General features: G+C 50.8%; 3 protein-coding genes and 7 non-coding genes across 12 annotated transcripts in view; 1 reads left to right on the top strand and 9 right to left on the bottom strand.

Moving 5' to 3' along the window:
* LOC121338694 (E3 ubiquitin-protein ligase TRIM7-like) overlaps positions 1-230 on the bottom strand; it is a 13,730-nt gene extending 13,500 nt beyond the window's left edge. The window contains exon 1 of one of the 3 annotated variants that reach the window (XM_041409890.1): positions 120-230. In XM_041409890.1, the coding sequence (XP_041265824.1) occupies positions 120-139 (20 nt within the window). In that variant the 5' untranslated portion in view covers positions 140-230. Of the gene's footprint in view, positions 1-27 lie in introns of all 3 variants that reach the window. The other 2 variants (XM_041409889.1, XM_041409888.1) reach the window with 2 other exon arrangements.
* Positions 231-5,782: 5,552 nt separating this feature from the next.
* Positions 5,783-5,855, bottom strand: TRNAK-CUU. The gene has a single exon. It is a non-coding gene; the product is annotated as a tRNA-Lys (tRNA).
* Positions 5,856-7,801: 1,946 nt separating this feature from the next.
* TRNAK-CUU lies at positions 7,802-7,874 on the bottom strand. The gene has a single exon. It is a non-coding gene; the product is annotated as a tRNA-Lys (tRNA).
* Positions 7,875-8,628: 754 nt separating this feature from the next.
* TRNAE-CUC lies at positions 8,629-8,700 on the bottom strand. Its single transcript has one exon. It is a non-coding gene; the product is annotated as a tRNA-Glu (tRNA).
* A 1,613-nt stretch (positions 8,701-10,313) lies between these two features.
* Positions 10,314-10,386, bottom strand: TRNAV-AAC. Its single transcript has one exon. It is a non-coding gene; the product is annotated as a tRNA-Val (tRNA).
* A 207-nt stretch (positions 10,387-10,593) lies between these two features.
* Positions 10,594-10,666, bottom strand: TRNAV-CAC. The gene has a single exon. It is a non-coding gene; the product is annotated as a tRNA-Val (tRNA).
* Positions 10,667-10,896: 230 nt separating this feature from the next.
* On the bottom strand, positions 10,897-10,969 carry TRNAV-CAC. Its single transcript has one exon. It is a non-coding gene; the product is annotated as a tRNA-Val (tRNA).
* A 1,983-nt stretch (positions 10,970-12,952) lies between these two features.
* On the bottom strand, positions 12,953-20,395 carry LOC121338698 (E3 ubiquitin-protein ligase TRIM39-like). The gene is made up of 6 exons (XM_041409895.1): positions 20,015-20,395; positions 19,772-19,867; positions 17,750-17,980; positions 16,512-16,534; positions 15,827-15,942; positions 12,953-13,467 (listed from the first exon to the last, which is right to left on the bottom strand). Exons 1-6 carry the CDS (start codon positions 20,393-20,395, stop codon positions 12,953-12,955), a joined length of 1,362 nt encoding a protein of 453 aa, XP_041265829.1.
* A 2,421-nt stretch (positions 20,396-22,816) lies between these two features.
* Positions 22,817-22,889, bottom strand: TRNAV-CAC. Its single transcript has one exon. It is a non-coding gene; the product is annotated as a tRNA-Val (tRNA).
* Positions 22,890-23,768: 879 nt separating this feature from the next.
* TRIM41 (tripartite motif containing 41) overlaps positions 23,769-25,053 on the top strand; it is a 5,360-nt gene continuing 4,075 nt past the window's right edge. The window contains exon 1 of the mRNA XM_041409901.1: positions 23,769-25,030. Within this exon, the coding sequence (XP_041265835.1) occupies positions 24,134-25,030 (897 nt within the window). The 5' untranslated portion in view covers positions 23,769-24,133. The remainder of the gene's footprint in view (positions 25,031-25,053) is intronic.

Genomic DNA, 25,053 nt, shown 5'->3' with positions numbered 1-25,053 from the left:
CAAAAGGAGGGCGGCGGCCGCGGCCGCCTCGGACATCGCGGCGGGGCTCGGGCCGCGGCTCCCCGCCCGCCGCCGCAGCCGTCCCTTGTGTCGCCGCCGGCGCCTCCCGTGTCACTTACCATTCTTTGCCCTCCCCCATTTGGGCACCAGCGGGGTCTTTCCCTCCTCTTCCTCCCCCTCCTCCTCCTCCTCCTCCCCGGGCTCTGCCGCTCTCCTCCGTGCCAAAGTTCTTTTCCCTGCCCGGATCGCGTTTCCAGCGCCTCCCTCCACCTGTCCCCGAGCCCCGCGGTCGCGGCAGCCTTTAACCCTTTCCAGGACCTTCATCCCTGGTCTCGGCAGCTTTTAACCCTTTCCAGGAGCTTCCTCCCGGGTCTCGGCAGCCTTTAACCCTTTAGAGGAGCTTCCTCCGGGGTCTCGGCAGCCTTTAACCCTTTAGAGGAGCTTCATCCCGGGGTCTCGGCAGCCTTTAACCCTTTAGAGGAGCTTCATCCCTGGTCTCGGCAGCCTTTAACCCTTTCCAGGAGCATCCTCCGGGGGTCTCGGCAGCCTTTAACCCTTTCCAGGAGCATCCTCCGGGGGTCTCGGCAGCCTTTAACCCTTTCCAGGAGCATCCTCCGGGGGTCTCGGCAGCCTTTAACCCTTTCCAGGAGCATCCTCCGGGGGTCTCGGCAGCCTTTAACCCTTTCCAGGGGCTTCCTTCGGGGTCTCGGCAGCCTTTAACCCTTTCCAGGAGCTTCATCCCTGGTCTCGGCAGCCTTTAACCCTTTCCAGGAGCTTCATCCCTGGCCCCGGCGGGCGTTAACTCTGCCGCTCTCCTCCGTGCCAAAGTTCTTTTCCCTGCCCGGATCGCGTTTCCAGCGCCTCCCTCCACCTGTCCCCGAGCCCCGCGGTCGCGGCAGCCTTTAACCCTTTCCAGGACCTTCATCCCTGGTCTCGGCAGCTTTTAACCCTTTCCAGGAGCTTCCTCCGGGGGTCTCGGCAGCCTTTAACCCTTTAGAGGAGCTTCCTCCGGGGTCTCGGCAGCCTTTAACCCTTTCCAGGAGCTTCATCCCGGGGTCTCGGCAGCCTTTAACCCTTTAGAGGAGCTTCATCCCTGGTCTCGGCAGCCTTTAACCCTTTCCAGGGGCTTCCTTCGGGGTCTCGGCAGCCTTTAACCCTTTCCAGGAGCATCCTCCGGGGGTCTCGGCAGCCTTTAACCCTTTCCAGGAGCTTCCTCCGGGGGTCTCGGCAGCCTTTAACCCTTTCCAGGAGCTTCATCCCTGGTCTCGGCAGCCTTTAACCCTTTCCAGGAGCTTCATCCCTGGTCTCGGCAGCCTTTAACCCTTTCCAGGAGCTTCCTCCCGGGTCTCGGCAGCCTTTAACCCTTTCCAGCAGCTTCATCCCTGGTCTCGGCAGCCTTTAACCCTTTCCAGGGGCTTCCTCCCTGGTCTCGGCAGCCTTTAACCCTTTCCAGGACCTTCCTCCCTGGTCTCGGCAGCCTTTAACCCTTTCCAGGAGCTTCTCCCCGGGGTCTCGGCAGCCTTTAACCCTTTCCAGGAGCTTCATCCCTCTCCCCAAAGGGTGGGAAAATTGTTAATCTCGCTGCTCATATTTGGGGGGAAAGGGCAGGAGCGTCTCCTGTGGGGCACCTCCCACCTGCCTGATCAGGTAAGAAGAGCTTGGGGCGCCCAAACCGAAGGGAAGAGGGGGGAAATAAAGGGGGGGAAAAAAAGGAAAAATAAAAAGGAAAAGGCAACCTGAGTCCCTGCCAGGTAAACACCTGTTGCCCATAAATACAGAGATTGATTCATGTCCACTGGATACACGCATCCTCTATTTCCCCTGGCTCCCAGCAGCTCCCTCCCAAAAATTCCCATCCTCTCCCAAAACTCCCAGCCCTGCCCTGGGGGGAAAAGGAGGAAAACCCGGGACGCCGCCAGGAGGAAGCTCCTTGTCCCGTCCTTGGGGTTCGGGTGTCGGGATCGTGTTCGGGGCCGCCAGCTGCTCGCAGAGCCGCAGGAATGCTGAGCCCGGAGAGGCAGGGAAACAGCGACGCCAGCCAGACCCAGCGCCGAGCCCGAGGGTTTATTTTAGAGCCGAGACTAAATCAGGAGCCCAGCTGCGGGCGCTGAGCGCCCGGGAATCCTCCGGGGATGCCAGGAGCCCCCGGCGCGGCTCAGTCCGTGGGCTCCTCGCCCCACTCCTCGTTGCAGAGGTCGGTCTCGCAGCACGAGTAGCGGGAGCTCAGGCGGGACTCGGCGTCCGACGCCCGCTCCCGGCCGCAGTTGAGGGCGGAGGTGCAGCCCTGCTGGTAGTAAAGGGTCATCCTACCTGCAGGGAGCGACGGAAAAAAATCAGGTTTTGGGCTCCGAGGAGAAGCCCGGCTCTGAAATATAACCCCGCAAATCAAGTCACAGCTTGGTTTAATTAGGAGAAAAAGAAAATCGGGTGGTGCACGCACCGAGAGAGCCCCTGCCCCCCGGGTTATTTGGAAGGGAGAGTCTCCCCTTGGCTTAAAAACGACTTTTTGAAGCTTTTTTGGGGACGGCCGCCATGGTGAGGGTGAAGTCAAGCCCTCCCATCTGGCGCTTCATCTCCTCATCCTCACCCATCCACGGGAGCGAGTTGGTTTTCCCGGGATGGGGAGAATTTCCCTGCAGGGGAAGAGAGGGTGGGAAAGCCAAGGAGAGGCCGAAAGGAGGGAAGGAAAGGATGGGAATGCCAAGGAGAGCCCGAAAGGAGGGAAGGAGAGGATGGGAATGCCAAGGAGAGCCAGAAAGGAGGGAAGGAGAGGATGGGAATGCCAAGGAGAGCCCACGAGAAGGGAGGGAAAGGATGGGAATGCCAAGGAGAGCCCAAAAGGAGGGAGGGAAAGGATGGGAATGCCAAGGAGAGCCTGGAAGGAGGGAAGGAGAGGATGGGAATGCCAAGGAGAGCCCAAGAGGAGGGCAGGAGAGGAGGGAATGCCAAGGAGAGCCCAAGAGGAGGGCAGGAGAGGAGGGAATGCCAAGGAGAGCCCAAGAGGAGGGCAGGAGAGGAGGGAATGCCAAGGAGAGCCCAAGAGGAGGGCAGGAGAGGAGGGAATGCCAAGGAGAGCCCAAGAGGAGGGCAGGAGAGGAGGGAATGCCAAGGAGAGCCCAAGAGGAGGGCAGGAGAGGAGGGAATGCCAAGGAGAGCCCAAGAGGAGGGCAGGAGAGGAGGGAATGCCAAGGAGAGCCCAAGAGGAGGGCAGGAGAGGAGGGAATGCCAAGGAGAGCCTGGAAGGAGGGACGGAGAGGATGGGAATGCCAAGGAGAGCCTGAAAGGAGGGAAAGGATGGGAATGCCAAGGAGAGCCCAAGAGGAGGGAAGGAGAGGAGGGAATGCCAAGGAGAGGCCAAAAGGAGGGAAGGAAAGGATGGGAATGCCACAGAGAGCCCCAAAAGAAGGGAAGGAAAGGATGGGAATGCCAAGGAGAGCCCCAAAAGTAGGGAAGGAGAGGATGGGAATTCCAAGGAGAGCCCGGAAGGAGGGAATGATGGGAATTCCAAGGAGGAACACACCCAGGCTGCTTTTGATGAGGGCACACTTCTCCCGGCGCTCGCAGGTGGTGACGTTGGCGCCCCGGAGGCAGCCCACCAAGGGCACCTTGTACTGGCAGAGGTGGCACCGGAGGGTCTGGGCTGCGGCCGAGGGGGAAAACCGGGATGAGCTCCGGGAAGAGGCGGGCGGAATCCCGCTTGGTTTTGGAGCAACCCAAAACGTGTTTCGTTCCCCGCTCACCCACGCCGACGCACAGGAGGAGGCTCAGCCCCAGCAGGAGCAGCTTCATGGCCGGGTGGGTCCTGGTTTGCGTCGGCTCCCTGGAAGGGGAAGGGCTCGGGAATTCTGCTCCGGGATGAGAACGGATCGGGAATTCTGCTCTGGAATGAGAACGGATCAGGAATTCTGCTCTGGGATGAGAACAGATCAGGAATTCTGCTCCGGGATGAGAACAGATCAGGAATTCTGCTCTGGAATGAGAACAGATCGGGAATTCTGCTCTGGAATGAGAACGGATCGGGAATTCTGCTCTGGAATGAGAACGGATCAGGAATTCTGCTCTGGGATGAGAACAGATCAGGAATTCTGCTCCGGGATGAGAACAGATCAGGAATTCTGCTCTGGAATGAGAACAGATCGGGAATTCTGCTCTGGAATGAGAACGGATCGGGAATTCTGCTCCGGGATGAGAACGGATCGGGAATTCTGATCTGGAATGAGAACAGATAAGGAGTTCTGCTCTGGAATGAGAACGGCTCGGGAATTCTGCTCTGGAATGAGAATGACTTGGGAATTCAACTCTGGGATGAGAAGGGCTCGGGAATTCTGCTCTGGGATGAGAACGGATCGGGAATTCTGCTCTGGAATGAGAACGGATCGGGAATTCTGCTCCGGGATGAGAACGGATCGGGAATTCTGCTCTGGAATGAGAACGGATCGGGAATTCTGCTCTGGAATGAGAACAGATCAGGAGTTCTGCTCTGGGATGAGATCTGCTTCCTGGAATGAGAATGGGTCAGGAATTCTGCTCTGGAATGAGAACGGATCGGGAATTCTGCTCTGGAATGAGAACAGATCAGGTTGCTTGGGAATTCAACTCTGGGATGAGAAGGGCTCGGGAATTCTGCTCTGGGATGAGTTCTGCTTCCTGGAATGAGAATGGGCCAGGAATTCTGCTCTGGGATGAGAATAGGCCAGGAATTCTGCTCTGGGATGAGAATAGGCCAGGAATTCTGCTCTGGGATGAGAATGACTCGGGAATTCTGCTCTGGGATGAGAATGGGCCAGGAATTCTGCTCTGGGATGAGAATGGGTCAGGAATTCTGCTCTGGGATGAGAATGGGCCAGGAATTCTGCTCTGGGATGAGAACGGATCGGGAATTCTGCTCTGGAATGAGAACAGATCAGGAATTCTGCTCTGGAATGAGAACTGATCAGGAATTCTGCTCTGGAATGAGAACTGATCAGGAATTCTGCTCTGGAATGAGAACAGATTGGGAATTCTGCTCCAGGATGAGAATGACTTGGGAATTCTGCTCTGGGATGAGAACAGATCAGGAATTCTGCTCTGGGATGAGTTCTGCTTCCTGGAATGAGAATGGGCCAGGAATTCTGCTCTGGGATGAGAATGGGCCAGGAATTCTGCTCTGGGATGAGAATGGGTCAGGAATTCTGCTCTGGGATGAGAATGGGCCAGGAATTCTGCTCTGGGATGAGAACGGATCGGGAATTCTGCTCTGGAATGAGAACAGATCAGGAATTCTGCTCTGGAATGAGAACTGATCAGGAATTCTGCTCTGGAATGAGAACAGATTGGGAATTCTGCTCCAGGATGAGAATGACTTGGGAATTCTGCTCTGGGATGAGAACAGATCAGGAATTCTGCTCTGGGATGAGTTCTGCTTCCTGGAATGAGAATGGGTCAGGAATTCTGCTCTGGGATGAGAAGGACTCAGGAATTCTGCTCTGGGATAGGGTGGGGGAAAAAAAAGCCCAAAGGCAGCAAAACCCTCCCGTTCCTTTTTTTTTTGTGCCTTTTGGGGCAGAACGAGCAGAGAAAATCTGGCTTTGCCTTCCGAGGTAAACCGAAAAATGGAATTTTGGGGAATTCTGGGGAATTTAGTGGTTGTGGTTCCAGGGCAGGAGCGTCCCGTGGGAATAAAACGATTTAATGAGGGGGAAAAAAGCAAATTATTGACAAAGGCGCCTGCAAGGGTGGATTTGGGTAAATAAAAGGAAAAAAGATCAGATTTCGGTGAATAAAAGGATACAAAAAGCTTTGCCGCCCAACGTGGGGCTCGAACCCACGACCCTGAGATTAAGAGTCTCATGCTCTACCGACTGAGCTAGCCGGGCTCGTGGAAAGCCGGTTTTTTCACCATTTTTTTACTAAAAACGTAAATGTCATTGAGTTTGTGTAATATACTTAATTATCTAAAAATTAAACCGGCTTCCCTTTTAAAAAAATATTAAATTAAGGTTAAGAAAGATATAGAAAAGTATATATATATATATATATATATATTTATATTTTTTATATTTTAAAATATTTTTATATATTTTAATGTTTATATATATATATATAAGTATAGAATATAAAACTATATAATAGCTATATTTAAAATAGTTCTATATTTAAAATAATTATATATTTAAAATATTTCTATATTAAACATATTTCTATATTAAAAATATTTCTATATTTACAATATTTATATCTCAAATATATTTATACATTTTTAAAAAGGTTGGCCATAAAACCGGCCGTCAAAACCCCCGTTCCTCTGGAACTCTGAGGAGATTTTGGGCTGATGCCGACGGGCACGGGGCCCCCAGGACCCCCCAAAATCCCCAAATTCCGCTGCCTTACCCAGCTCCGCCCCTCGCGCTCCGCACCCGCGCCCCCCGCTCCCTTTTTATCCCCGCGCTGCGCTCGGGGCCGGAACGACCCCGGGAACACCGGACAAACACCCGGACGGACAAACACCTGGGCAAACACCCGGACGGACAAACAAACACCGGGACGGACAAATACCTGGGCAAACACCTGGACAAACACCTGGACGGACAAACACACACCTGGACAAACCCCGCGTCCCTGTGTCCCTGCGTTCCCAACGCGAACCGACCCAAAAACCCGCAAATCTACCCCAAAAAGCCTCAAATCAACCCCAAAATCCCTGCAAATCAGCCCCAAAAACCCCAAAATCGACCCCAAAAACCCCCAAATCAAGTCCAAAATCCCCGCAAATCAGCCCCAAAAACCCCGCAAATCAACCCCAAAAAGCCTCAAATCGACCCCAAAAACCCACAAATCAACCCCAAAATCGACCCCAAAAACCCCCAAAATCGACCCCAAAAACCCCACCAATCAACCCCAAAAAGCCTCAAATCGACCCCAAAAACCCCCAAATCAACCACAAAACCTCTCAAACCAACCCCAAAATCCCGGCAAGTCAACCCAAAAACCCCCAAAATCGACCCAAAACCCCCCAAATCAACTCCAAAAACCCTGCAAATCTACCCCAAAAATCCCGCAAATCGACCCCAAAACCCCACAAATCAACGCCAAAAACCCCTAAATCAAACCCAAAACCCCACAAATCGACCCCAAAACCCCCCAAATCAAGTCCAAAACTCCCGCAAATCAGCCCCAAAAAAACCCAAAATCGACCCCAAAAACCCCCAAATCGACCCCAAAACCCCACAAATCGACCCCAAAAACCCACCCCAAACCAACCCCAAAACCCCCTAAATCGACCCCAAAACGCCGCGCGGGTTTGGGGAGCGGGGGCGCGGCCCTGCCCGGGGGTAATTAACGGCAGGGTTAATTAGCGGGTGATTAATGCCCCTGTCTCCCTGCTCCCGGAGCCGTCCCGGTGTCGGTGCGGGTGAAATTCCCGGTTTTGGTCCAAGCGCTGCTTTTTGGGGCTGAAATCCTCATTTTTGGGTCCCAAATCCCCATTTTAGGGCACAACCCCCTCCCTTTCCGAGTGAAATTCCTGGTACCAATCCAAGCGTTCTAATAATAATAATAATAATAATAATAATAATAATAATAATAATAATAATAATAATAGAAATAATTTTTAAACAGAAAATTAACTAAATAATTAAATAAAAAATAAACGAACACAATTAATTAAATAAACAGATATCAAATAAATAATTAAACAAGAACAAAAGGTTTGAACACTAAAAATAGTTAAGGAACGGAGCAATAGCTTAAAAAATTATAATAAAAAAAGGGTGAAAGGTATAAATTTTGGGTACATAAATAGGAAAAAATAAAAGTTCCCTGTCGCCCAACGTGGGGCTCGAACCCACGACCCTGAGATTAAGAGTCTCATGCTCTACCGACTGAGCTAGCCGGGCTCTGTGGATTTTGGGTGGCCGGGGCTCGGGAGAATCAAAATCCAAACTAAAAAATGCGGGAATTTTTGGGAATTTGGGCAGCTGCTGCTTCCGCTGAAGATAAAACCTTTAAATTAATTTTTTTTTTAATACTAAAAATCTTTTTTCGCGTTCCAAAACTGTTACTACTATTATTATTATTATTATTATTACTATTATTATTATTACTACTATTACTATTACTATTATTACTATTATTACATTATTACATCATTACTCGTTTTATTATTACTATTATTATTATTCCTTCTTCAATTTTTTTTCCCCTTTTCAAAACTTATCCCTCCCTCTTTCTTTTTTTTTTTTTTTCTCTCTTCAATTAAATGTTTAATTAAAGTACCATGACTCCCTTTCATTCGGAAAAGTAATTGAAGACTTTTCTTTTTTATTTTTTTTTCCCCTTTTTAAAATTTTTCCCCCCCCTTTTTTTTTTTTTTTTTTTTCCAAATTATCGTTCCCTCTTCCAAACCACGGCTCGCTCTTACAAATTATCCTTCCCTTTTTCAATTTATTTCCCTTTTTCAATTTTTTTTTTTTTTTTTTAAATATTTCTCAGTAAAAGGCGGACCTGGGGCGGGTGGAAGGGGAGGTCTCGCGGGAATGGAGAGGTGCAAAAAGAGGAGAAGAGGGACGTTTTGGGGGGTTAGGAGATGTTAAATTCTGGAAAGATTATTTTAAAAAAAAAGAAAATAAAATATTTTGGACAAAAAATTCCTTCCCTGACCGGGAATCGAACCCGGGCCGCGGCGGTGAGAGCGCCGAATCCTAACCACTAGACCACCAGGGAGCTCCATTAGCTCCTTCATTTACTGTAGAATGACCTAAATAAAAGATTTTTTTGGGGTTAAATCTGCTAAAAAAAGGGTTTCTGTGCAATCCCCCCCTTTTTCCTCACCCTCCAAGCGCTAAAATCCCCCCAATTTAACCCATCCTTGCCTCACCCCCCGCTGGCTCCTCCTCGGCGCCTCCTCAGGCCCCCGCGAGCGCAGAAATCACCCCAAAAAAGCCATTTTTTAACCCCACCCTGCCCGAAACTAAACCAGAATTGAGGAGTTTTCCCGGTTTTCCAGAGGTTGGGCTCATCCCCGCGCTTTCCGCGCGGGGGGGAAACACCCCAGAATGCGGGGAAAAAGGGGAAAAAAGCAGATTATGGACATTCCAGCAGCCCCACAAACCCGGGAGGAGCCCAGCCTTTGAATTTCACCGGGATTTTGGGTCATTTTATTGCTTTTTTGGTGCCCCAGTTTTTCCCTGCAGGCAGCGCTGTCAGCCCGGCTCCGCCGGAATTGGAATAAAATTGGAATGAAATTGGAATAAAATTGGAATTAAATTGGAATGAAATTGGAATGAAATTGGAATTAAATCGGAATAAAATGGAATAAAATCGGAATAAAATTGGAATAAAATCGGAATAAAATTTGAATTAAATTGGAATGAAATTGGAATAAAATTGGAATGAAATTGGAATAAAATCGGAATGAAATCGGAATTAAATTGGAATTAAATTGGAATTAAATTGGAATAAAATCTGAATAAAATCGGAATAAAATCGGAATAAAACTGGAATAAAAACGGAGGAGGGTGAGGGGGCTGAATTCCAGCAGGGAAAAGGCCGGAATTTCTGGGAAAAATGGGAAACACGGAGCCAAGAACTCCGACAAAAGCTGGGCCGGGAGGGAGCGTGGGGCTGCTCCAGGTCAGGTTGTTCCCAAGAACAAACAATTCCACCCCGGAGCAGGAACGCGTGACCGCAGCCTCCTCTCCCCCTCCACAAAATACCTTTTATTTATTTTTTTTTTATTTTTTGGAGCTTGTCCTGGGTACGAACAAACCCAAAATTTTAAAGCGGGGGGATGGAACTCGGTTTTCCGGCACGCGGGGATCGCCCCTGTGGGCGCAACACCGAGGAGTGGCTGGATTTGGACATTTTAAATTCAAATTTCCTCTCCGTCTTGGCCGGGGGTGGGCAAGGACGGGGTTTGGTGGAAATGGGAATTTTCCCTGTGATTATTTGATTTAAAAAAAAAAAAAAATAATTTCCCCTCTGGGAAGCAGACGCAAGAAATGCTGCTCGGAACAGCCCCAAAATCGCCCCGAAATTAAACCTGAGCAGGCGAGGGGGTGGGAAAAGCAGTTAATTACCCCAAAATCGCCCCGAAATTAAACCTGAGCAGGCGAGGGGATGGGAAAAGGAGTTAATTACCCCAAAATCGCCCCGAAATTAAACCTGAGCAGGCGAGGGGGTGGGAAAAGGAGTTAATTACCCCGAAATCACCCCGAAATTAAACCTGAGCAGGCGAGGGGATGGGAAAAGGAGTTAATTACCCCAAAATCGCCCCGAAATTAAACCTGAGCAGGCGAGGGGATGGGAAAAGGAGTTAATTACCCCCCAAAAAAGTGTGTTTCTGCCTGGTTTCGAACCAGGGACCTTTCGCGTGTTAGGCGAACGTGATAACCACTACACTACAGAAACCTGGGTGCTTTGGTCTCCTGAAAATATCCTGGGAATTTAAATAGGAAAAAAAAAAAAAAAAAAAGTTTATTTTTCCTTTTACTGGTACTGTTGTCTACATCCCTAACCCCTTTTTTCCCTTCCTTCTTTCCTTGATTTCAGCGTTTTTCTCCCCAAAACCCACCCCGGGGCCCGAAAAAAGGGGGGAAAAAACCAATAAAAAATCGCTGTTTCTGCCCGGTTTCGAACCGGGGACCTTTCGCGTGTGAGGCGAACGTGATAACCACTACACTACAGAAACCTGGGTGCTTTAACCTCCAGAAAGAATTTCCTGGGAATTTAAAAAAACAAAATAAAATAAAATTTAAAAATAAAAAGCTTATTTTTCCTTTTCCTGGCAGTGTTGTCTACATCCCTTGGACTTTTTTTCCTTTTTTTTCCCTTCCTTCCTTGCTTTTAGGGTTTTTTTTTTCCCCCAAAACCCACACCAGGGCCAGGAAAATAAAAGGGGAAAAAAACCCAAAAATTTGTTGTTTCTGCCCGGTTTCGAACCGGGGACCTTTCGCGTGTGAGGCGAACGTGATAACCACTACACTACAGAAACTCCGATTTTGGGATTTTTGTGTCTTTTCTGGAATATTCTGGAATATCGGAACCCAAATTCCCTCTGGGGCGGCTCCCGAAAATCTCCAAACCCCGGGAGAAAAGCTTCCCTTTTAATTCTCTTTTTTAAAATTTTATAACATTAAGATTGATTTTTATTAAAATAATAAATTATTACAATTTTTACAATATTAATTTTAATAATATTAAATAAATATTAAACGTTAAGCGCTAAATTTTATACTATTCATATTGATATTAAAATTTTAATATCAAATTCTTTAAGTCACAAACACTGGGTCCACCGGGTATTGGGGCACGCCGAGGTTAAAAATTATGATTTTTGAAGAATTCAGCCGTTTTTTGGATTTTTTTTCCCAAATTTTGGGAATTTTTTTCCCGCGGGAATGCGGCCCGCGGACCACCGGGCCACCAGGTGGGACAATTTTGAGATAAATCCTCTTGCTTGAACCAATTTTGCTATTTTTATTGAATACATTTAATCGTTTTTATTGCTCTCTCCTGTTTTTGATTATTACCCTGAATTATTATTTGGGGGGGATTTTTAAATCAATTCCCATTTCTCCATGATTTTTCCTATTTTTGGTTAATCCCTCTCCAGGAGCGAAGCGCGGTCCCGAGGCTGATGGGAAAGGCGGATTTGGGGCGATTTCAGCTGCTAAATTGCTCTCTCCTGTTTTTGATTATTACCCTGAATTATTATTTGGGGGGGATTTTTAAATCAATTCCCATTTCTCCATGATTTTTCCTATTTTTGGTTAATCCCTCTCCAGGAGCGAAGCGCGGTCCCGAGGCTGATGGGAAAGGCGGATTTGGGGCGATTTTAGCTGCTAAAAAATCCCCGAGAATGGTAAAATTTGGGCTGAAATCGGCTCCCTGGTGGTCTAGTGGCTAGGATTCGGCGCTTCTCCTCATGGAGGCGTGGGTTCAAATCCCACTCCTGACAGGGCTAATTTTTGGGGAAATTAAAAAAAAAAATCCATTTTTCCTGCCGGGCTTTCCCTTTTTCAAATGATTATTCCTTTGTAAATTATTATTTCTGGTTTTGAATTGTTGCTTCCTTTTTTAAAATCATTATTCCCATTTTCAAAGCATTAATCTCTTTCTAAAAACTCCTTTTCCCTCTATAAAATTGTTATTCCTTTTCCAATTATTGCTCCTCTTTTTTGAAGTATTCATCCCCTTTTCGCAAATTATTATTCCGTTTATAAAACGATTACCAAAGGCCTCCCCCGACCTCAAACCAGAATTTCTGTGACCCAGCCGCGGCTTCTCCTTGCAGGAAAATGGAGATGGTGGCAATGATGGAGAAATTATGCAGAAATTATGCAGAAATTATAGAGAAAATGATGGAGAAATTATGCAGAATGATGCAGAAAATTATGGAGAAATTATGCAGAATGATGCAGAAAATTATGCAGAAAATATGCAGAAAATTATGGAGAATTATGGAGAAATGATGGAGAAATTATGGGGAAAATGATGGGGAAATTATGCAAAAAATTATGCAGAAATTATGGGAAAATGATGCAGAAAATAATGGAGAAATGATGGAGAAAATGATGCAGAAATTATGGGGAAAATGATGGAGAAAATTATGGAGATATTATGGAGAAATTATGCAGAAATTATGCAGAAATTATGCAGAAAAAAAAAGGAGAAATGGTGGAGAAAATGATGCAGAAATTATGCATAAAATTATGGAGAAATTATGGAGAAATGATGGAGAAAGTTATGGAGAGATTATGGGGATATGATGGAGAAATTATACAGAAATTATACAGAAATTATGGGAAAAATGATGCAGAAAATAATGGAGAAATGATGGAGAAATGATAGAGAAATGATGGAGAAAATGACGGAGAAATGACGGAGAAATGACGGAAAAAAGGGAATTTTCCACCCGAACCCTCCAAGGATTCAGGTGGCAAATCCGGGCTCCCCGAGGGACCCCCGGGGGGGCTCAGGGGCACAGCCTGAAGCGGCACCCCCTCCCCAGGCACAGCAGGGGCAGGACCCTCTCCCCCCCAAAGCCGGCGGCGGGGTACGCGAACATCGGCGCCGGGCCGCGCGCGTCCACGAACGCCACTCGCCCGCCCTCGTAGTCCAGGTAGACCCCGACCACCTCGGGGGCTCGGGGCAGGGCGATGGGCACGCTGGGCGACGCCAGGGCCTGGCACCGGCTCCCGCAGCGCCCCACGGCCCACATGCCCAGCTCGGGCTTGATGCTGACGCGGCCTTTCCTGGCCACGGACTCCCTGGCCACGCCGACGGCCCACGCGGCGCCGCGGCCTACCCGCACCTCCCAGTAATGGCGGCCGGAGGTGAAACCCTGGAGGCCCAGCACGCAGCGCGAGGAGTCGAAGCGTTTGGGGTGGTCGGGGACGCGTCTGCGGGCGTCTTCCCAGCGGACGCGCTTGCCGTCCTCGGACACGGCGAGCCGCGGGTGCGCCGTGTCGGGATCCAGCGTCAGGCTGACTGCGGGGCGAGGGAGGGCTGTGGGCCTGGAGGCCCCAGAGGTTTGGCGTGGGGTTTGTCCCACCCTTGGCGTGGGGTTTGTCCCAAATTTGGGGTTGGGTTGTCCCAAATTTGGGGTGGGGTTTGTCCCAACTTTGGGGTGGGGTTTGTCCCAACTTTGGGGTTGGGTTTGTCCCAACTTTGGGGTGGGGTTTGTCCCACCCTTGGCGTGGGGTTTGTCCCAAATTTGGGGTGGGGTTTGTCCCACCCTGGGGTGGGGTTTGTTCCATTTTTGGGGTTGGGTTTGTCCCACCTTTGGGGTGGGGTTTGTTCCACATTTGGGGTTGGGGTTTGTCCCACCCTTGGCGTGGGGTTTGTCCCAACTTTGGGATGGGGTTTGTACCAACTTTGGGGTGGGGTTTGTCCTACTTTTGGGGTGGGGTTTATCCCACCTTTGGGGTTGGGTTTGTCCCAACTTTGGGGTGGGGTTTGTCCCAGCTGGGGTTGGTTTTATTCCATCTTTGGGGTTGGGTTTGTCCCACCCTTGGGGTTGGGTTTGTCCCAACATTGGGGCCAGGTTTGTTCCATCTTTGGGGTGGGGTTTATTCCACATTTGGGGTTGGGCTTGTTCCACCTTTGGGGTGGGGTTTGTCCCAACTTTGGGGTGGGGTTTGTCCTACTTTTGGGGTTGGATTTGTTCCACCTTTGGGGTTGGGTTTGTCCCAACTTTGGGGTTGGGTTTGTCCCACCCTAGGGTGGGGTTTGTCCTACTTTTGGGGTTGGTTTTATTCCACCTTTGGTGTTGGGTTTGTCCCACCTTTGGGGTTGGGTTTGTTCCACATTTGGGGTTTGGTTTATTCCACTTTTGTGGTCAGGTTTGTTCCACCTTTGGGGTTGGGTTTTTTCCCCCTTTGGGGTTGGGTTTTTTCCCCCTTTGGGGTTGGGTTTTTTCCCCCTTTGGGGTTGGGTTTTTTCCCCCTTTGGGGTTGGGTTTTTTCCCCCTTTGGGGTTGGGTTTTTTCCCCCTTTGGGGTTGGGTTTTTTCCCCCTTTGGGGTTGGGTTTTTTCCCCCTTTGGGGTTGGGTTTTTTCCCCCTTTGGGGTTGGGTTTTTTCCCCCTTTGGGGTTGGGTTTTTTCCCCCTTTGGGGTTGGGTTTTTTCCCCCTTTGGGGTTGGGTTTTTTCCCCCTTTGGGGTTGGGTTTGTCCCCCCCTAGGGTGGGGTTTGTCCCATCTTTGGGGTGGGATTTATTCCACATTTAGGGTCGGGTTTGTACCACATTTGGAATTGGGTTTGTTCCACCTTTGGGGTCGGGTTTGTCCCACCTTCCCCCGTCTGGGAGGCTCCAGGGGTGGTTTGTGGGACTGGGAGAGCAGAAAAGGGAAATTTGCTGAGAATTTTTTCCCTTTGAAAAGGGAAAATTGCAGAGAAATTTTTCCCTTTGAAATGGGAAAATCGCAGAGAAATTTTGCAATCCAAAAGGGAAATTTGCAGAGAATTTTTTCCCTTTGAAAAGGGAAAATTGCAGAGAAATTTTTCCCTTTGAAATGGGAAAATCGCAGAGAAATTTTGCAATCCAAAAGGGAAATTTGCAGAGAATTTTTTCCCTTTGAAAAGGGAAAATCTCAGAGAAATTTTTCCCTTTGAAGCGGGAAAATCGCAGAGAAATTCTGCAATCCAAAAGGGAAATTTGCAGAGAATTTTTTCCCTTTGAAAAGGGAAAATCTCAGAGAAATTTTTCCCTTCCAAAAGGGAAATTTTCAGATAATTTTTTCCCTTTGAAAAGGGAAAATCTCAGAGAAATTTTTCCCTTTGAAACGGGAAAATCGCAGAGAAATTCTGCAATCCAAAAGGGAAATTTGCAGAGAATTTTTTCCCTTTGAAAAGGGAAATTTGCAGAGAATGTTTTCCCGTTGAAAAGGGAAAATCGCAGAGAAATTCTGCAATCCAAAAGGGAAATTTGCAGAGAATTTTTTCCCTTTGAAAAGGGAAAATCTCAGAGAAATTTTTCCCTTTGAAAAGGGAAAATCGCAGAGAAATTCTGCAATCCAAAAGGGAAATTTGCAGAGAATTTTTTCCCGTTGAAAAGGGAAAATCTCAGAGAAATTCTGCAATCCAAAAGGGAAATTTGCAGATAATTTTTTCCCTTTGAAAAGGGAAATTTGCAGAGAATGTTTTCCCTTTGAAAAGGGAAATTGGGAGAAAAGGGAAATCCCAGCAGAGGGAATTTGGCTTGGAGCAAACACGAGGCTCTGGAGTGCGGGGCTTTTCCTGGGTGTCCCACGGCTTTCCTTTCTGAGGCTGCCACGTGGAAATATCTGGGATTCTGGCCTTTGGGGGGTGATTTCCCACGGTGCCACCCCCCGGCCCCGGCCCCCCATACCTTGGAACTCCTTCAGCATCTCTTTGAGGGTGAATTTTTCCTGCGGCAGCCCCGTGGGTTCCTCTGCCCGCTCTGGTGGCGTCTCCTGGGGCTCGGGAGCGCTCTGCTCCTCCAGCCTGGAAAGCAGGAGAAGATTTTCTCCACAAAAACCAGGGAATGGAGAAGGCCCCTGGGAAGGCCCCTCCCAACCCAAACCATCCCGAGTTTCCAGCACTCTGTAACCCCATTCCTCCCGGGTTTGGCATCTACAGGAGGTTTTTGGGATCTGCTCCTCATCAAGGGGATCCTGGAGAGCATTTTCCTGGCTGAGGACTCCATGGATTGTGGAAATTTTCTGCCAGTGGAAATCAGGGAACAAAAGCGACTTTCCTCGCCCACTTCCCTCCTTCCCACGCCCCCAGTCTGAAGGGGACCCAAGCAGATCTGTTAAATCTGCAGGATTCCCTTGGAATTCACCCCTCTGAGCTGTCGGCTCCCCGATTTTTGGCAGAGCTGATCCCTCCGGGGAGGTTTTCAGGGGTCAGCGAGCAGCTCCAGCAGAGCTGGGGGCACCTTTCCCCCCTCCCCAGCACCTGAGCCGGGCCTCCAGCATCCTCACGGGACTTTTGTGCTGTCCCAGCCGTGTCCCTGTCACGGATTGTTGGGGTTTTGGGGTCGGCAATGCAGGCGAGGAGGAGCCACACACCTGCTGAGGGTGTCGCTGCTGTCCTGCAGGGGAGAGACAGACAGACAGACAGACAGACAGGTCAGAGGTGGGGTGAAAAAGCAGGGAGGGCTCTGGGGTGACCCTGGGGCGCTGCCCGGCCCGAAGGAGGGGTTCTGGATCTGCGGGAATTCGGGTGAGGTCGCGGCAGCTGGAGGGGCGTGGCCGCTGCTAATGAACGCCTCTGCTCATTTGAATATCTGAGTGTTTGAATATTTGACTGTTTGTTTGAATGTGTGGCTGTTTGAATGTTTGGCTGTTTGAATGTGTGGCTGTTTAATTGTTTGACTGTTTAAATGTTTGGCTGTTTAATTGTTTGACTGTTTGGCTGTTTGCTTGTGTGGCTATTTAATTGTATGGGTGTTTGAATGTTTGGCTCTTTAAATGTTTGGGTGTTTAAATATTTGGCTATTTGTTTGAATGTTTGGCTGTTTGAATGTTTGGATATCTGAATATTTAGGCATTTGAATGTTTGACTGTTTGAATGTGTGGCTGTTTAAATGTTCGGCTGTTTAAATGTTCGGCTGTTTAATTGTTTGGGTGTTTGAATGTTTGGCTCTTTAAATCTTTGTGTGTTTAAATATTTGGCTATTTGTTTGAATGTTTGGCTGTTTGTTTGAATGTTTGGGTGTCTAAACGTTTGGATATCTGAATATTTAAACATTTGAATGTTTGGCTGTTTGAATGTTTGGATATTGGAATATTTCGTCATTGGGATGTTCGGATTTTTTGATGTTTGAATTTTTTGATGTTCGGATTTTTTGATGTTTGGATTTTTTGATGTTTGGATTTTTTGATATTTGAATCTTTTTCACATTTGACTATTTAATTATCGACCCAGGGCCGGGCTCGGGTGGTGGCTTTGGTGGCAACCTCCAGACCGGGGGGAGCACCAGCGGTTTCCAGCTGTGGCCGGGGGAACCCAGCCATTTCTGGGGGGCTCCACTGGACAGGGGTGAACCCCAGTGGGGTGCACCCCAGCGGGCTGGGCCCTGGGGGTGACCCACGGCACTCCCGTGCACAGCTGGGATGGCTTTGTGGGCACCGAAGGGGATAATTACGGGGGAAATAGGATTTAAAAGGAGTTTTTTTAGGGACAGGGATTGGAGAAACAGCCCGGTGGGAGAGTCCCTGGTGGGTTCTGGGTGCTCTGCGGGTTCCCCCCTGCCCAAACCTGGGATTCCCTTCGGGACTGATGCGTTTGAGGTCTGCGCTCTCACCTGCAGGAGCTCCCAGGGCGGCTGCCCGCACTTCTCCTCCAGCTCGCGGATCTGCTGTTCCAGGGCGGAGATCTGCCCCGAGAGGCTGCGGAGGCTCTCCCGCCTCCTCCCCGCGATGTCCCGCTCCAGCTCGGCCAGCCGGGCCAGGAGGAGCCGCTCCCGCCCCGCCAGCAGCTCCCGCAGCTCCCGCACCCCCGAGCGCAGCCGCTGCCGCTCCGCCGCCACCCGCTCCTGCTCGGGAAGGGCCGGGTGAAGAACGGGGAAACCGCCAGAGGGGCTGAAGGGGGAATGGGCACCCCAGGAACTGCAGGGCCTGGGCAGGGCCGAGAGAAAATTCCTTCCTTCCTTCCTTCCTTCCTTCCTTCCTTCCTTCCTTCCTTCCTTTTCTTTCTTTCTTTCTTTCTTTCTTTCTTTCTTTCTTTCTTTCTTTCTTTCTTTCTTTCTTTCTTTCTTTCTTTCTTTCTTTCTTTCTTTCTTTCTTTCTTTCTTTCTTTCTTTCTTTCTTTCTTTCTTTCTTTCTTTCTTTCTTTCTTTCTTTCTTTCTTTCTTTCTTTCTTTCTTTCTTTCTTTCTTTCTTTCTTTCTTTCTTTCTTTCTTTCTTTCTTTCTTTCTTTCTTTCTTTCTTTCTTTCTTTCTTTCTTTCTTTCTTTCTTTCTTTCTTTCTTTCTTTCTTTCTTTCTTTCTTTCTTTCTTTCTTTCTTTCTTTCTTTCTTTCTTTCTTTCTTTCTTTCTTTCTTTCTTTCTTTCTTTCTTTCTTTCTTTCTTTCTTTCTTTCTTTCTTTCTTTCTTTCTTTCTTTCTTTCTTTCTTTCTTTCTTTCTTTCTTTCTTTCTTTCTTTCTTTCTTTCTTTCTTTCTTTCTTTCTTTCTTTCTTTCTTTCTTTCTTTCTTTCTTTCTTTCTTTCTTTCTTTCTTTCTTTCTTTCTTTCTTTCTTTCTTTCTTTCTTTCTTTCTTTCTTTCTTTCTTTCTTTCTTTCTTTCTTTCTTTCTTTCTTTCTTTCTTTCTTTCTTTCTTTCTTTCTTTCTTTCTTTCTTTCTTTCTTTCTTTCTTTCTTTCTTTCTTTCTTTCTTTCTTTCTTTCTTTCTTTCTTTCTTTCTTTCTTTCTTTCTTTCTTTCTTTCTTTCTTTCTTTCTTCCTCTCTTCCTCTCTTCCTCTCTTCCTCTCTTCCTCTCTTCGTCTTTCTTTCTTTCTCTTTCTTTCTTTCTTTCTCTCTTTCTCTTTCTCTCTCTCTTTCTCTCTATTTCTCTTTCTTTCTCTCTCTCTCTCTTTCACTCTTTCTTTCTCTCTCTCTCTTTCTTTCTTTCTGTCTTTGTCTCTTTCTTTATTTCTTTCTCTCTCTCTCTTTCACTCTTTCACTCTCTCTCTTTCTCTCTTTCTCTTCGTTCTTTCTTTCTCTATTTCTTTCTTTCTCTATTTCTCTTTCTTTCTTTCTTTCTTTCTTTCTTTCTCTCTCTCTCTCTCTCTTTCTCTCTATTTCTCTTTCTTTCTTTCTCTCTCTCTTTCACTCTTTCTCTCTCTTTCTTTCTTTCTTTCTTTGTCTCTTTCTTTCTTTCTTTCTCTCTCTCTCTCTTTCACTCTTTCACTCTCTCTTTCTCTTTCTCTTTCTCTCTTTCTCTTCGTTCTTTCTTTCTTTCCCCATTTCTAGGCGGGGATTGCTGGCAAAGCATTTTCCCCCTGCTCCGCAAACTTTGCACCCAAAAGGCTCCGGACCTTTGGACGCGGGAGCGTCCTCCCCAGAGATGGGGGAAAAGGGAAAAACAGGGGGAAAAAATAAAATAAAATAAAAAAATAAAATAAAATAAAATAAAATAAAATAAAATAAAATAAAATAAAATATAGAGGCAATCGGGTAATTCCCGTTTTCTGTCTATGGGCAGGGGGGATCTGGGGGCGTGCCCCACCTGGAGGGAGGCAAAGACCCACAATAAACAGGAAAAACCCGGGTTTGGGTGGGATCCCTAAATCCACGGGGAGGAATTCCTGGCGGCGAGGGCGGCCCAGGGACGAGCGAAGGGTCACTCACCAGCAAGTCCAAGCTTTTCCCTTCCTCCGCCGCCTTCATCCCCAGCACCTTTTCCCTCCTTTCCCTGAGGATCTGCGCCTGAGCCTGGAGTTTCTCCTGAGCGGGGGAGAAGCGGCGGCTCGGCGCCTCTCCCTCCATCCGGCCACGCCGGGGGTGGGGGGAAAAGCGCCCAAAAAAACTCCGGGACCACAGGGCTCACCCGGCCTCACCCTCCTCCTCCTCCTCCCTCCGCAGGGCTCCCACCTTGCGCTCCCGCGCCGCCTCCTCGATGGGCACGGCGGCGTGGCGCCGGTGCCGCGGGGAGCTCCGGGGCACGGGGCTCCGCTCCTCCTCGCAGAACAGCTCCAGAGCCCGGCCGTGCCTCCGGCACGGCGGCTCCGCGGCTCCGCGGAGGCTCAGCCGCTGCGCCACGCGGATGACGGCGGCCAGCTCCGCGCTGGGTCTCAGGCTGCGCTCCGGGGCCGCCTCCCGGCACCGCGGGCACGGGAAGCCGTCCCGGGAGCTCCGCCAGCAGCGCTCGATGCTGTGGCCGCGGTGGATGGACACGGGCTCCTGGAAGAGGCCGAGGCACAGCGGGCAGGAGGCCGGGGCGCGGAGGCTCCCGGCGGGGCCGCGCTCGGCCATGGCCGGTACCGGGCCGGTTCCGCTTGCTGCCGGGGCTGCGGGGGGAAGGCAGAGCGGGGCGGCGCCGCTGCTCAGAGCAGCCGGGCTCGGTTGGCCCCGTGTCTAATACCGGGTCTAGCACCGGGCCTGAAAGCCCAGCCGGGCCGGACAGGGACAGAGAATCCCCCTCCCCACCAGGCTGGCAGGGGCGGGAAGGAGATCAAGCGGAAATTAAAGTTCCTCCGTCACTCACCGGCTTGGCTGGAATCCGCCCGCAGCTCCTCTTTCCCTCGCTTCTGCCCCAAAAATCCCCCCGGGAGAGCGCCAGGCTGCCCCGAGCCTCCCCGCGAGGTCTGAACCAGGAACCAGCCTCCTTCCGCTGCTTTCCGTTGATTTATTCGCGTTTATTCATTCATAAATTTAATTTATCCGCGTATTAATTTATTGATTCACTCCTAATTTATCAGTTGAAGGGAGGACGGAGCTTGGAGCAATTTTTGGCTCATCCTTTGCTGCTCATTCCTCCCTCCCGACCCTTCATTCCTAAATTCCCCCCTCCCGTCCGCGCGGCTTTATTCAAAATTTATTAAAAAAATTACTTTTGTTGTTCCTTTCACTTCTCCTTTTGCACAGGAACTCGCTGCTCTCACGGCTCGGGGCTGAGCCGCTGACCGCAGACCTTCCTATTTTTAACTTTCCTTTTTTCACAAGACTCCGGAGCCCTCGGAACTCGCTGAAATTATTTTTTTTTTCTTTCTTTTTTACTTTGAGGAAATCGGTCAACAGCTCACCCGCCGTTAATTCTCTGCCGGAGTTTTTTTGGGGGTTTCGGGTTTTCCGGCGCTCGGAACACTCAGACTGAAACCTGGGGGGCGGCTTCCTGCTCAAAACACCTTTTTTAAAATTCTTTTCTTCTTTTTCTCTTTTTTTTTTGGTTAATCTGGGGCTAAGGTTGATTTATCGGGGGGTGAGACGTGCGAAGGACCGGGAGGGATCGGGATCCCTTTTCCAAAGGATTTCCCTCCCTGATTTTCCGGGTGTAATCACCGGAATTCTCCCCGGCCGTGGGCTCAAGAGGGAGCAGGAGGCTCGGGTTTCACACACGAGGAGAGATTTGCTCAGCGCCAGAGGAAAGGAAAATCATTAATCCAAGGTTTTCCGCGGGATTTTGCTCAATTTTTTAGAGGCGCAGAGAGATCCAGGGGCTGGGAGCAACCCGCCTCCTTTTCTCACCTTTCCAGGGAAAAAAAAAACCCAACAAACCTCAACAAAAATCTCTTAAAACCTAAATTTAAATTCTAAAAAAATCCAGGGAGAGGGGTGGGAGGTTCTAGCCCGGAGGGTGCGCAGGGACCCACCCATCAGAGCCCGGGGAAATCCTTCGGCCATCAGCCAAAATTGGGGAATTTTTCCCTGATTTCCACCCGGTGGGAGCGGCCGGGCCGCGCATCCCAGGAATCCCACCGGGACCGAGACTTGGCGCCCAGCAGGGAGGCTTTTCCGCCCCTCTCCATCCTCATCCTCGCCGGGGGCAGAAGGCCTGAACGAAAAGCGGCGGCTCCATGTGCCTGGAATATTTCCGCGAGCCCGTGTCCATCTGAAAAGTAGGAATCTGCGAATCTCCCGTGAGGACGCAGTCCCCAGCTCTGCCTGCAGACCAGCGGACAGAGCTGCATCACCCTCCTCCTCCGTGCCACTCTTGGGGACAGCGGCGGCGTGGGCGCGACCCGTCGATTTCTCCCCACCTGAGCTGAATCTCTTTAATAAAGGCATTGAAAAGGAGAAAGATCTCCTGCCCTATTTATGTCAGCCACCACTTCTGCGAAGCGCTGCCGGGTGGAAATGTCCCCCCGGGGCCGCCCACGCAGCCCCCAGACCCTTTAAGGGGGCAGGACACGCGCGGGGGATTCGTTCTTTTTCTTTCTTGTTCCTCGTGACAAACACAAACGCATTCGCTCGGTTTTTAACTTCCCAGCTGGGAAGGTTAGGAGCAGGTTTAGAAATTTCCCAGGTTTTTAATCTTTTTGTCCATTTTCTGAGGCATTTTTACACTTTCTAAACCCTTTTACCTTTTCTATCCCTCCAGCATTCACTCGGTTTTAACTTCCTAGCTTACCTTGAGAAAGTTTAGAAATTTCCCAGTTTTTTAATCTTTTTGTCCATTTTCTGAGGCATTTTTACATTTCCTAAACCCTTTTACCTTTTACATTCCTCCAGCATTCACTTGGTTTTTAACTTCCTAGCTTACCTTGAGAAAGTTTAGAAATTTCCCAGGTTTTTTAAGATTTTTGTCCATTTTCTGAGGCATTTTTGCCCTTCCTAAAAGCGGGAAAATCCGGCACAGAATTGGGAAAATCAATCCCAAAAAAGTGTGGAAATCCCTCCCAAAAAAGTGGGGAAATCCCTCCCAAAAAGTGAGAAAATCCCTCCCAAAAAGGGAAGTGTTTCTGCCCGGTTTCGAACCGGGGACCTTTCGCGTGTGAGGCGAACGTGATAACCACTACACTACAGAAACCCGAGCGCGCTCCGCGCCGCGGGCTGAGGGGAAGGGCGGGCAAGGGAGAGATTTGGGGAAAAGGGAGAGGATTTGGGGGAAAAGAGAGAGGATTTGGGAAAAACCGCGGGAAAAGGGAGAGATTTTGGGGAAAAGGGAGAGAATTTGGGGAAAAACGGGGGGAAATGAGAGGTTTGGGGGAAAAACCGTGGGAAAAGGGAGAGAATTTGGGGAAAAACCGCGGGGAAAGGGAGAGAATTTGGGGGGAAAGGGAGAGGATTTGGGGGAAAGGGAGAGGATTTGGGGGGAAAGAGAGAGATTTTGGGGAAAAACCGCGGGAAAAGGGAGAGATTTTGGGGAAAAGGGAGAGAGTTTGGGGAAAAACCGCGGGAAAAGGGAGAGGATTTCGGGGAAAAGGGAGAGAGTTTGGGGAAAAGGGAGAGGATTTGGGGGAAAAAGGAGAGATTTGGGGAAAAGGGAGAGGATTTGGGGAAAAGGGAGAGGATTTGGGGAAAAACCGCGGGAAAATGAGAGGATTTGGGGGAAAACAGCTGCAAAAACCGCGGGGAAAAGAGGGATTTTGGGGAAAAAGGAGAATTTTGGGGAAAAACTGCGGGAAAATGAGAGATTTTGGGGAAAAACCCGGGGAAATGAGAGATTTTGGGGCAAAACACCCGCACGGGACCGGAACCGGGACCGGGAGCTCGGAGCGCCCCGGGCCGCGCTGGGGGCGGGGAAATCCGCCAACGCCCCGCCCCAGCCCCGCCTCCAACCCCGCCCCCAGTCCGCCAAACCACCGAGTCGCGCGGACAGCTACACCCCAGCGGAAGCGGCGCCGCTCCACTTCCCGCGTTGCCCGGCAACCGCCGCCACTTCCGCTCACGCCGCGCAGACGGGGCGTGGCCCGCGCCGGAAGGCGGAAGTGCCGCGGCGTTTCCCGTCTGTGGCGGAGCCGCCGCCGGGCGAGCGCGGCCGGGAGAGACGCGGAGAGCCCCGGGAGGCACCGGGCCAGCAGCGGGACAGCAGCGGGCAGGCACACACAGGCAACTCAGGCACTGTGAGAGCGCGGCGGGCCGCGGCGGCGAGGCCCGGTGAGGCCCGGTGCGGCCTAGCGCGGCCCGGTGCGGCCTAGCGCGGCCCGGCGCGGCCTAGCGCGGCCCGGCCCGGGGCGAGGCGGCTCCGCCGGGGCCTGGCCGGGCTGGGCGCGGGTTGGGCACCGCGGGAAGAGGAAGAGGAGGAGGAGGAGGAAGGCGGCGGCCCCCGGCATGGCGGCGCTGGGCGGCCCCGGCTCGCGGCCGGACCCGGTGGAGACGCTGCAGGAGGAGGCGATCTGCGCCATCTGCCTCGACTACTTCGCCGACCCGGTGTCCATCGGCTGCGGGCACAACTTCTGCCGCGGCTGCATCTCCCGCCTCTGGGCCCGCGGCGGCGCCGAGCCCGGCCAGGGCGGCTCCGGCGGCGGCGCCGAGCTGGGCGAGGAGGAGGAGGAGGAGGAGGAAGACGAGGACGAGCTGGAGGAGGAGGACGAGCTGGACGTGGAGCAGGAGGATGAGGAGGATGAGGAAGGCGGCGTGGGCGCGGAGGAGGACGACGACATGTGGGAGGAGGAGGAGGAGGAGGAGGAGGAGGAAGGCGAGCTGTGGGGAGAAGGAGCTGAGGACGAGGAGGAGGAGGAAGAGGAGGAAGAAGAGGAGGAAGAACCCGCCGTGTGGGCCGGGGGCGGCGCCGCGCCGGGCGGGGGGGGGCTTTACTTGGACGACGAGGACGTGATGGAGGAAGACGTGGAGGAGGAAGAGGAGGACGACGATGACGAAGAGGAGGATGAGGATGAGGAGGAAGAGGAAGGGCGGCGCCGCGCCGTCTTCACGTGCCCGCAGTGCCGCAAGTCCTTCCTGCAGCGCTCCTTCCGCCCCAACCTGCAGCTGGCCAACATGGTGCAGATCATCCGGCAGCTGCACCCGCGGCCCCCGCGCCCCCCGGGCACCCCCCCGGGCACCGGCGGCGCCCCCGGGGGACCCCCCGAGCTCTGCGAGAAGCACCAGGAGCCGCTGAAGCTCTTCTGCCAGGTGGACGAGGCGGCCATCTGCGTGGTGTGCCGCGAGGCGCGCGGCCACCGGCAGCACAGCGTGGTGCCGCTGGACGAGGCGGTGCAGGACTGCAGGGTACGGGGGGGTTGGGGGGGTTT

The sequence above is a fragment of the Onychostruthus taczanowskii genome, unplaced genomic scaffold, assembly GCF_017590055.1.
Source record: "Onychostruthus taczanowskii isolate IOZ18803 unplaced genomic scaffold, ASM1759005v1 scaffold311, whole genome shotgun sequence".
NCBI lineage: Eukaryota > Metazoa > Chordata > Aves > Passeriformes > Passeridae > Onychostruthus > Onychostruthus taczanowskii.
Note: the sequence above shows the minus strand (reverse complement) of the source record. Positions and strands in the feature narration are given on the sequence as shown.

Coding starts and splice junctions, on each gene's coding strand:
- LOC121338698 (XM_041409895.1), bottom strand. CDS start 20,395: ATGGCCGAGCGCGGCCCCGCCGGGAGCCTCCGCGCCCCGGCCTCCTGC. Junction 19,868..20,014: donor AGGCGGCGCGGGAGCGCAAG/GTGGGAGCCCTG, acceptor TCCCCCGCTCAG/GAGAAACTCCAGGCTCAGGC. Junction 16,535..17,749: donor CGCCCTGGGAGCTCCTGCAG/GTGAGAGCGCAG, acceptor TCTCCCCTGCAG/GACAGCAGCGACACCCTCAG.